Source organism: Ranitomeya imitator, chromosome 2, assembly GCF_032444005.1.
Source record: "Ranitomeya imitator isolate aRanImi1 chromosome 2, aRanImi1.pri, whole genome shotgun sequence".
Classification (NCBI taxonomy): Eukaryota; Metazoa; Chordata; class Amphibia; order Anura; family Dendrobatidae; genus Ranitomeya; species Ranitomeya imitator.
Window position 1 is genome coordinate 218,755,706 of NC_091283.1, and position 11,419 is coordinate 218,767,124.

At 53.2% G+C, this 11,419-nt stretch overlaps 1 protein-coding gene across 2 annotated transcripts in view; it reads right to left on the bottom strand.

Moving 5' to 3' along the window:
• The window catches only part of KLF8 (KLF transcription factor 8), a 57,739-nt gene extending 50,929 nt beyond the window's left edge, over positions 1-6,810 (bottom strand). The window contains exon 1 of one of the 2 annotated variants that reach the window (XM_069748606.1): positions 6,685-6,797. In XM_069748606.1, the coding sequence (XP_069604707.1) occupies positions 6,685-6,699 (15 nt within the window). In that variant the 5' untranslated portion in view covers positions 6,700-6,797. Of the gene's footprint in view, positions 1-6,639 lie in introns of both variants that reach the window. The other variant, XM_069748605.1, reaches the window with a different exon arrangement.
• Between the last annotated feature and the right edge of the window lie 4,609 nt (positions 6,811-11,419).

The window sequence follows — 11,419 nt, forward strand, 5'->3', positions numbered from 1 at the left end:
CAACTTTTGAGGTCCAATTTCTCCTGTTACCCTCAGGAAAATACAAAACTGGGGGCTAAAAAAATAATTTTTGTGGGAAAAAATTTTTGTTTTATTTTTACGGCTCTGCATTATAAACTTCTGTGAAGCTCTTGGTGGGTCAAAGTGCTCACCACACATCTAGATAAGTTCCTTAGGGGGTCTACATTTAAAAATGGTGTCACTTGTGAGGGGTTTCAATGTTTAGGCTCATCAGTGGCTCTCCAAACGCAACATGGCGTCCCATCTCAATTCCTGTCAATTTTGCATTGAAAAGTCAAACGGCGCTCCTTCCCTTCCGAGCTCTCCCATGCGCCCAAACAGTGGTTTACCCCCACATATGGGGTATCAGAGTACTCAGGACAAATTGTACAACAACGTTTGGGGTCCATTTTCTCCTGTAACCCTTGGTAAAATAAAACAAATTGGAGCTGAAGTAAATTTTTTGTGAAAAAAAGTTAAATGTTCATTTTTATTTAAACATTCCAAAAATTCCTGTGAAGCACCTGAAGGGTTAATAAACTTCTTGAATGTGGTTTTGAGAACCTTGAGGGGTGCAGTTTTTAGAATGGTGTCACACTTGGGTATTTTCTATCATATAGACCCCTCAAAATGACTTCAAATGAGATGTGGTCCCTAAAATAAAATGGTGTTGTAAAAATGAGAAATTGCTGGTCAACTTTTAACCCTTATAACTCCCTAACAAAAAAAAAATGTTGGTTCCAAAATTGTGCTGATGTAAAGTAGACATGTGGGAAATGTTACTTATTAAGTATTTTGTGTGACATATCTCTGTGATTTAATTGCATAAAAATTCAAAGTTGGAAAATTGCGAAATTTTCAAAATTTTCGCCAAATTTCCGTTTTTTTCACAAATAAACGCAGGTAATATCAAAGAAATTTTACCACTATCATGAAGTACAATATGTCACGAGAAAACAATGTCAGAATCACCGGGATCTGTTGAAGCGTTCCAGAGTTATAACCTCATAAAGGGACAGTGGTCAGAATTGTAAAGTAAAAATTGGCCCGGTCCATAACGTGCAAACCACCCTTGGGGGTAAAGGGGTTAAGAGCCTGATATTATCTGGAAAACCTGTGTCCTCGTGGGGTCATGTAGAGTTCGTAGGCGTTGGCATAGTAACTGGGTCTGACTGCGCATATCAATGAGCTAATCAGCCAGGTGGCAGTTGGCAGTTATTTTGAAATTGCCTCAGAAATCAGCCATTATAACCCTATGGGAAAATTTCCCTATTGAAATACATTGAGACAATGCATTCTAATGAGGGGAAAAAAAATTTTCAAACGCAAATTGCGCCAAAACTACAAATCCGATCGACACGACAAATACTTAGCACACCTCTCGTGGACGCTGGCTTCAAAATGACGCCTCAATGGTGTCTGTGAGTGCAGCGGTTCGGGCCGCATTAATTGCGAACTGAATAATAATAAAAGTTAACCACGTTCGGATTACAATATAGTGCTTTGTGGCAAAGCACTATAATAACTAGATGGGTATTTCCTGAAGGAACTACAGATAGTGCTTTGGAATGGTGCCCGGGCTGCCCCTGCAAGACTTTCACACTTGGGTGCCCCTCAGACGCTGATTTGGTGGGCGGGGCCCGATTCGGTGGGTGGGGCTTGATTCGGTGGGCGGGGCCACTCCGGGTGCCAATTTGGTGGGCGGGTCACTTTAAGAGCTGATATTATCTGCCAAAATCTGTGTCCTACTGGGGTCATGTAGAGTTCGTAGGCGTTGGCATAGTAACTGGGTCTGACTGCGCATATCAATGAGCTAATCAGCCAGGTGGCAGTTGGCAGTTATTTTGAAATTGCCTCAGAAATCAGCCATTATAACCTATTGGAAAATTTCCCTATTGAAATACATTGAGACAAAATTTTCAAACGCAAATTGCGCCAAAACTACAAATCCGATCGGCACGAAAAATACTTAGCACACCTCTTGGGGACGCTGGCTTCGAAATGACACCTCACTGGAGTCTGTGAGTGCAGCGGTTCGGCCGCATTAATTGCGGACTGAATAATAATAAGAAGAAGAAGTTTACTACGGTGAAATAACAATATAGTGCTTTGTGCCAAAGCACTATAATTAATTTTACCTCTAAAACGTTGCTTTGGTAAAAGGCAGCACCAAACTGTGACCCCACAGCTCCCAACGTCCCACGTTCTTACGGGTGCGGTGGCGCTCCAGTAGCGGGCACTGGCGCTCAGCACTGGGCCGTCATATCGTTTTTGGTTTCTGTTAACTTGAAAAAACACAATGCACACAGCTGACTGGTGGGGCGCCAGGTGAAGGACCCCGCAGATCCGATATTGATGGCCTGTCCTAGTGATCAGTCATCAATATGTAAGAATCCTTCAGTCCTCCGTACACGATACACCGCCGGGGTGTGGCGACTATGGGTATGGTGGCCTCCGGACTCGCCACCAACGGATGATATTGGGGGGAAGTAAGGCTCAAACATCTCCGATTTTGGACTACGGTGATTTTGTTCTGTAAGAGAATAAGCCACCGCCAAAAATGTAGGACAGCGGCTTTCTCAGAGAACACAGGAGAAATCCGTGTAGGGGTCAGAAGAGGTAGCGGCCGGCTGTGTATAGTGTACGAAGACCCCTTACCCCCCCCAATTCTCACACAGCCGTGTACAGTGTAAGGGACCCGTACCCCCCATCTCACACAGCCGTGTACAGTGTAATGGGACCTGTACCCCCCATCTCACACAGCCATGTACAGTGTACGAGGACCCCGTACCCCCCATCTCACACAGCCGTGTACAATGTACTGGGACCTGTACCCCCATCTCACACAGCCGTGTACTGGGACCTGTACCCCCATCTCACACAGCAGTGTACAGTGTACTGGGACCTGTACCCCCATCTCACACAGCCGTGTACAGTGTACTGGAACCTGTACCCCCATCTCACACAGCCATGTACAGTGTACTGAGACCTGTACCCCCATCTCACACAGCCGTGTACAGTGTACTGGGACCTGTACCCCCCATCTCACACAGCCGTGTACAGTGTACTGGGACCTGTACCCCCCATCTCACACAGCCGTGTACAGTGTACTGGGACCTGTTCCCCATCTCACACAGCCGTGTACAGTGTGCTGGGACCTGTACCCCCATCTCACACAGCCGTGTACAGTGTACTGGGACCTGTACCCCCCATCTCACACAGCCGTGTACAGTGTACTGGGACCTGTACACCGATCTCACACAGCTGTGTACAGTGTACTGGGACCTGTACCCCCATCTCACACAGTAGTGTACTGGGACCTGTACCCCCATCTCACACAGCCGTGTACTGGGACCTGTACCCCCCCATCTCACACAGCCGTGTACAGTGTACTGGGACCTGTACCCCCATCTCACACAGCCGTGTACAGTGTACTGGGACCTGTACCCCCATCTCAAACAGCCGTGTACAGTGTACTGGGACCTGTAACCCCATCTCACACAGCCGTGTACAGTGTACTGGGACCTGTAACCCCATCTCAAACAGCCGTGTACAGTGTACTGGGACCTGTAACCCCATCTCACACAGCCGTGTACAGTGTACTGGGACCTGTACCCCCCATCTCACACAGCCGTGTACAGTGTACTGGGACCTGTTCCCCATCTCACACAGCCGTGTACAGTGTGCTGGGACCTGTACCCCCATCTCACACAGCCGTGTACAGTGTAAGGGACCCGTACCCCCCATCTCACACAGCCGTGTACAGTGTACTGGGACCTGTAACCCCATCTCACACAGCCGTGTACAGTGTACTGGGACCTGTACCCCCCATCTCACACAGCCGTGTACAGTGTACTGGGACCTGTTCCCCATCTCACACAGCCGTGTACAGTGTGCTGGGACCTGTACCCCCATCTCACACAGCCGTGTACAGTGTAAGGGACCCGTACCCCCCATCTCACACAGCCGTGTACAGTGTAATGGGACCTGTACCCCCCATCTCACACAGCCATGTACAGTGTACGAGGACCCCGTACCCCCCATCTCACACAGCCGTGTACAATGTACTGGGACCTGTACCCCCATCTCACACAGCCGTGTACTGGGACCTGTACCCCCATCTCACACAGCAGTGTACAGTGTACTGGGACCTGTACCCCCATCTCACACAGCCGTGTACAGTGTACTGGAACCTGTACCCCCATCTCACACAGCCATGTACAGTGTACTGAGACCTGTACCCCCATCTCACACAGCCGTGTACAGTGTACTGGGACCTGTACCCCCCATCTCACACAGCCGTGTACAGTGTACTGGGACCTGTACCCCCCATCTCACACAGCCGTGTACAGTGTACTGGGACCTGTTCCCCATCTCACACAGCCGTGTACAGTGTGCTGGGACCTGTACCCCCATCTCACACAGCCGTGTACAGTGTACTGGGACCTGTACCCCCCATCTCACACAGCCGTGTACAGTGTACTGGGACCTGTACACCGATCTCACACAGCTGTGTACAGTGTACTGGGACCTGTACCCCCATCTCACACAGTAGTGTACTGGGACCTGTACCCCCATCTCACACAGCCGTGTACTGGGACCTGTACCCCCCCATCTCACACAGCCGTGTACAGTGTACTGGGACCTGTACCCCCATCTCACACAGCCGTGTACAGTGTACTGGGACCTGTACCCCCATCTCAAACAGCCGTGTACAGTGTACTGGGACCTGTAACCCCATCTCACACAGCCGTGTACAGTGTACTGGGACCTGTAACCCCATCTCAAACAGCCGTGTACAGTGTACTGGGACCTGTACCCCCATCTCACACAGCCGTGTACAGTGTACTGGGACCTGTACCCCCCATCTCACACAGCCGTGTACAGTGTACTGGGACCTGTACCCCCCCATCTCACACAGCCGTGTACAGTGTACTGGGACCTGTACCCCCATCTCACACAGTAGTGTACAGTGTACTGGGACCTGTACCCCCATCTCACACAGCCGTGTACAGTGTACTGGGACCTGTACCCCCCATCTCACACAGCCGTGTACAGTGTACTAGGACCTGTACCCCCATCTCACATAGCCATGTACAGTGTACTGGGACCTGTACCCCCCATCTCACACAGCTGTGTACAGTGTACTGGGACCTGTACCCCCCATCTCACACAGCCATGTACAGTGTACTGGGACCTGTACCCCCATCTCACACAGCCGTGTACTGGGACCTGTACCCCCCCCCCCCCCCCATCTCACACAGCCATGTACAGTGTACTGGGACCTGTACCCCCATCTCACACAGCCGTGTACTGGGACCTGTAACCCCCCCCCCCCCCCATCTCAAACAGCCGTGTACAGTGTACTGGGACCTGTACCCCCCATCTCACACAGCTGTGTACAGTGTACTGGGACCTGTACCCCCATCTCACACAGTAGTGTACAGTGTACTGGGACCTGTACCCCCCATCTCACACAGCCATGTACAGTGTACTAGGACCTGTACCCCCCATCTCACATAGCCATGTACAGTGTACTGGGACCTGTACCCCCATCTCACACAGCTGTGTACAGTGTACTGGGACCTGTACCCCCCCATCTCACACAGCCGTGTACAGTGTACTGGGACCTGTACCCCCCATCTCACACAGCTGTGTACAGTGTACTGGGACCTGTACCCCCATCTCACACAGTAGTGTACAGTGTACTGGGACCTGTACCCCCCATCTCACACAGCCATGTACAGTGTACTAGGACCTGTACCCCCCATCTCACATAGCCATGTACAGTGTACTGGGACCTGTACCCCCATCTCACACAGCTGTGTACAGTGTACTGGGACCTGTACCCCCCCATCTCACACAGCCGTGTACAGTGTACTGGGACCCGTACCCCCCATCTCACACAGCTGTGTACAGTGTACTGGGACCTGTACCCCCCATCTCACACAGCCATGTACAGTGTACTAGGACCTGTACCCCCCATCTCACATAGCCATGTACAGTGTACTGGGACCTGTACCCCCATCTCACACAGCCATGTACAGTGTACTGGGACCTGTACCCCCATCTCACACAGCCGTGTACTGGGACCTGTAACCCCCCCCCCCCCCCCCATCTCAAACAGCCGTGTACAGTGTACTGGGACCTGTACCCCCCATCTCACACAGCTGTGTACAGTGTACTGGGACCTGTACCCCCATCTCACACAGTAGTGTACTGGGACTTGTAGTGTACCCCCATCTCACAAGCCTCTGCCCTGCGTTTTCTCGCACCTCCAGCAATTAAGGACCTGATCCTCCAGGAATACCTGAGGAGAGCCGAACCCTGCACAGCCAGCGCCGAGGGGTGACTGCATTTGGTAAATGGTTACTTAAAATCCTCCTATAAAACAGGTCCCCACTGCGCACAGCGACCTGTGCAGGAAACATTGTGTGCAGAGCCTAGGATCCTATCCACATTGTGCGCAGAGCGGTGCGATCGCTTAACCCCTCCTTTGCCTTCACCCAATGTTGCCCATGTCCCCTCCTCTAAAGCGCGCTGTGCCTTTAAGAAGCAGCAAGATGGAGTCCTGTGCAGCCCGAGCAGCTGACGTTCTCCGCACACAGCAGGGTGTTGTACGAATCCCCGTGTAATCACCTGTACGGCAGCACATGCCGGCCACACCGGCGGAGGAGCACTCACCGTCTGCGGATGCATCCCCGCCGCCCCTCCGTGCACAGGTCCTGCTGCCGCTGGGCCGGGACTGGCAGCGCCGGGATACGCAGGACCGAGGAGCTGCCGCGGTCTCCCTCCTCCTCAGCACATTCTGGGTGTGTTCATGGGGTGTGGCCGGCCGCAGCGTGCACAGTACACGGTCTATAGGCGCGACCGGCCGCACAGTACACGGTCTATAGGCGCGACCGGCCGCAGCGTGCACAGTACACGGTCTATAGGCGCGACCGGCCGCACAGTGCACAGTACACGGTCTATAGGCGCGACCGGCCACAGCGTGCACAGTACACGGTCTATAGGCGCGACCGGCCGCAGCGTGCACAGTCTATAGGCGCGACCGGCCGCAGCGTGCACAGTACACGGTCTATAGGCGCGACCGGCCGCACAGTCTATAGGCGCGACCGGCCGCACAGTCTATAGGCGCGACCGGCCGCACAGTGCACAGTCTATAGGCGCGACCGGCCGCACAGTGTACAGTCTATAGGCGCGACCGGCCGCACAGTACACAGTCTATAGGCGCGACCGGCCGCAGCGTGCACAGTACACGGTCTATAGGCGCGACCGGCCGCAGCGTGCACAGTACACGGTCTATAGGCGCGACCGGCCGCAGCGTGCACAGTACACGGTCTATAGGCGCGACCGGCCGCACAGTACACGGTCTATAGGCGCGACCGGCCGCACAGTACACGGTCTATAGGCGCGACCGGCCGCACAGTGCACAGTCTATAGGCGCGACCGGCCGCACAGTGCACAGTCTATAGGCGCGACCGGCCGCACAGTGTACAGTCTATAGGCGCGACCGGCCGCACAGTGCACAGTCTATAGGCGCGACCGGCTGCACAGTGCACAGTACACGGTCTATAGGCGCGACCGGCCGCACAGTGCACAGTCTATAGGCGCGACCGGCCGCACAGTACACGGTCTATAGGCGCGACCGGCCGCACAGTGCACAGTACACGGTCTATAGGCGCGACCGGCCGCACAGTGCACAGTCTATAGGCGCGACCGGCCGCACAGTGTACAGTCTATAGGCGCGACCGGCCGCACAGTGCACAGTCTATAGGCGCGACCGGCCGCACAGTGCACAGTACACGGTCTATAGGCGCGACCGGCCGCACAGTGCACAGTCTATAGGCGCGACCGGCCGCACAGTACACAGTCTATAGGCGCGACCGGCCGCACAGTGCACAGTCTATAGGCGCGACCGGCCGCACAGTGCACAGTCTATAGGCGCGACCGGCCGCACAGTACACAGTCTATAGGCGCGACCGGCCGCACAGTACACAGTCTATAGGCGCGACCGGCCGCACAGTGTACAGTCTATAGGCGCGACCGGCTGCAGCGTGCACAGTACACAGTCTATAGGCGCGACTGGCCGCAGTGTGCACAGTACACGATCTATAGGCGCGACCAGCTGCAGCGTGCACAGTACACAGTCTATAGGCGCGACCGGCCGCAGCGTGCACAGTACACAGTCTATAGGCGCGATTGGCTGCAGCGTGCACAGTACACGGTCTATAGGCGCGACCGGCTGCAGCGTGCACAGAACACAGTCTATAGGCGCGACCGGCCGCAGCGTGCACAGTACACAGTCTATAGGTGCGGGGCTCGGCTGGCCGCAGCGTGCACAGTACACAGTCTATAGGCGCGGGGCTCGGTTGGCTGCACTGTACACAGTCCATAGGCGCGGGGCTCGGCTGGCCGCAGCGTGCACAGTACACAGTCTATAGGCGCGGGGCTCGACTGGCTGCACTGTACACAGTCTATAGGCGTGGGGCTCGGCTGGCCGCACTGTACACAGTCTATAGGCGCTGGGCTCGGCTGGCTGCACTGTACACAGTCTATAGGCGCGGGGCTCGGCTGGCCGCACTGTACACAGTCTATAGGCGCGGGGCTCGGCTGGCCGCACTGTACACAGTCTATAGGCTCGGGGCTCAGCTGGCCGCACTGTACACAGTCTATAGGTGCGGGGCTTGGCTGGCCGCACTGTACACAGTCTATAGGCGTGGGGCTCGGCCGGCTGCACTGTAGACAGTCTATAGGCTCGGCCGGCCGCACTGTACACAGTCTATAGACTCGGGGCTTGGCCGGCTGCACTGTACACAATCTATAGGCTCGGCCGGCTGCACTGTACACAGTCTATGGGCTCGGCCGGCCGCACTGTACACAGTCTATAGGTGCGGGGCTCAGCTGGCTGCACTGTACACAGTCTATAGGCTCGGCCGGCCGCACTGTACACAGTCTATAGGCTTGGTGCTCAGCTGGCCGCACTGTACACAGTCTATAGGCTTAGCCGGCTGCACAGTACACAGTCTATAGGTGCAAGTGGCTGCAGTGTGCAGAGTCTATAGGCGCGGGGCTCGGCCAGCCGCACTGTACACAGTCTATAGGCGCGGGGCTTGGGTGGCCGCGCTGTACACAATCTATAGGCTCGGCCAGCTGCACTGTACACAGTCTATAGGCGCGGGGCTCGGCTGGCTGCACTGTACACAGTCTATAGGCGCGGGGCTCGGTCGGCTGCACTATACACAGTCTATAGGCTCGGGGCTCAGCTGGCTGCACTGTACCCAGTCTATAGGCGCGGGGCTCGGTCGGCTGCACTGTACACAGTCTATAGGCTCGGGGCTCAGCTGGCTGCACTGTACACAGTCTATAGGCGCGGGGCTCAGCTGGCTGCACTGTACACAGTCTATAGGCGCGGGGCTCAGCTGGCTGCACTGTAAACAGTCTATAGGCGCGGGGCTCGGCTGGCCGCACTGTACACAATCTATAGGCTCGGCCAGCTGCACTGTACAGTCTCTAGGCTCGGCCGGTTGCACTGTACACAGTCTATAGACGCGGGGCTCGGCTGACTGCACTGTACACAGTCTATAGGCTCGGGGCTCGGCTGGCCGCACTGTACACAGTCTATAGGCTCGGCCGGCTGCACTGTACACAGTCTATAGGCTTGGGGCTCGGCTGGCTGCACTGTACACAGTCTATAGGCTCAGCCGGCCGCACTGTACACAGTCTATAGGCATGTGGCTTTGGTGGCCGCACTGTACACAATCTATAGGCTCGGCCAGCCGCACTGTACATAGTCTATAGGTGCGGTGCCCAGCTGGCCGCACTATACACAGTCTATAGGCTAGACCGGCTGCACTGTACACAGTCTATAGGTGCGGGGCTCGGCTGGCCGCACTGTACACAGTCTATAGGCTCGGCCGGCTGCACTGTACACAGTCTATAGGTGCGCCATAATCTCAATTTTCTAACAGTAAAGAATCCATAATCTCACTGCTCAAACAGTAAAGAATCCGTAATCTCACTGCTCTAACAGTAAAGAATCCGTAATCTCACTGCTCTAACAGTAAAGAATCCACAATCTCACAGCTCTAACAGTAAAGAATCCATAATCTCACTGCTCTAACAGTAAAGAATCCATAATCTCACTGTTCTAACAGTAAAGAATTCATAATTTCACTGCTCTTACTGTAAAGAATCCATAATCTCACTCTAAGGGAATGTTTCCACGGTCAGAATTGCATCAGGATTTGTCGCAGGTAAAATCTGCACCAAATCTGCACCTGAGGTCTCTGGCAGGTCACCTGCGTTTTTTCATGCGTTTTTTGATGTGTTTTTTTCCTGCGGAATTGTGTGTGCTTTTGTAAGATAAATAAAGATATACAAAAACAAAAAAGAATTGTGATGTCGTTTCCTTGTCCAACCTCTTCTTTTACATACTCCATTGAAGAATAATGTTTACCCTCACAGATAGATAGATAGATAGATAGATAATAGATATAGCTATAGATAGATATGATAGATCTATCTATCATATCTATCAATCTATCGCATCTAGCTATAGATCTATCTATCTCTATCCTATCTATCTATCTATTGTATCTATTTATAATCTACTAGATGGCAGCCCGATTCTAAAGAATCGGGAGTCTAGAATCCATATATACTTGAAATTCGGCAGGAGCTTGAAGAGCAACGTCACTGGGCCCGCCTCCACGCAGTAGAAACTTGCTGTGAGGTAAAAATTCAAAAATCACACCAAAATGGCGGGCGGAGTGTGTCACAGTACGGCACCTTTCTGATTGGTCGCTCGCAGCAGGCGGCAACCAATCAGACACTGGACACTGTTGACGTCACTTATCTCCGGACATTAGCTCCGGACATTAGCTCCGGACAAAGCCACGGAAGTTGGCACAAATTGCAGGAAGTAGTATTCTAGGCAATCTTAATATATAATTGCCTAGAATACTACTTCCTGCAATTTGTGCCAACTTCCTGTCCGGAGCTAATGTCCGGAGATAATGTCCGGAGCTAATGTCCGGAGATAAGTGACGTCAACAGTGTCCAGTGTCTGATTGGTTGCCGCCTGCTGCGAGCGACCAATCAGAAACGTGCCGTACTGTGACACACTCCGCCCGCCATTTTGGTGTGATTTTTGAATTTTTACCTCACAGCAAGTTTCTACTGCGTGGAGGCGGGCCCAGTGACGTTGCTCTTCAAGCTCCTGCCGAATTTCGTCAAAAAAATGATAATACCATTTACCAAAACTATATATATTTAGTTGTGAAGTGGTTCAGTGACATTTTCACACCAATTTTGAACTTTTGTTTGGTGTTTTCTCCATATACTGCCTATTATTCACTGACTGTTATACTGAGAGACTGCCGTTTATTAACCTCTTCTTTGCCACATTGGGTATATT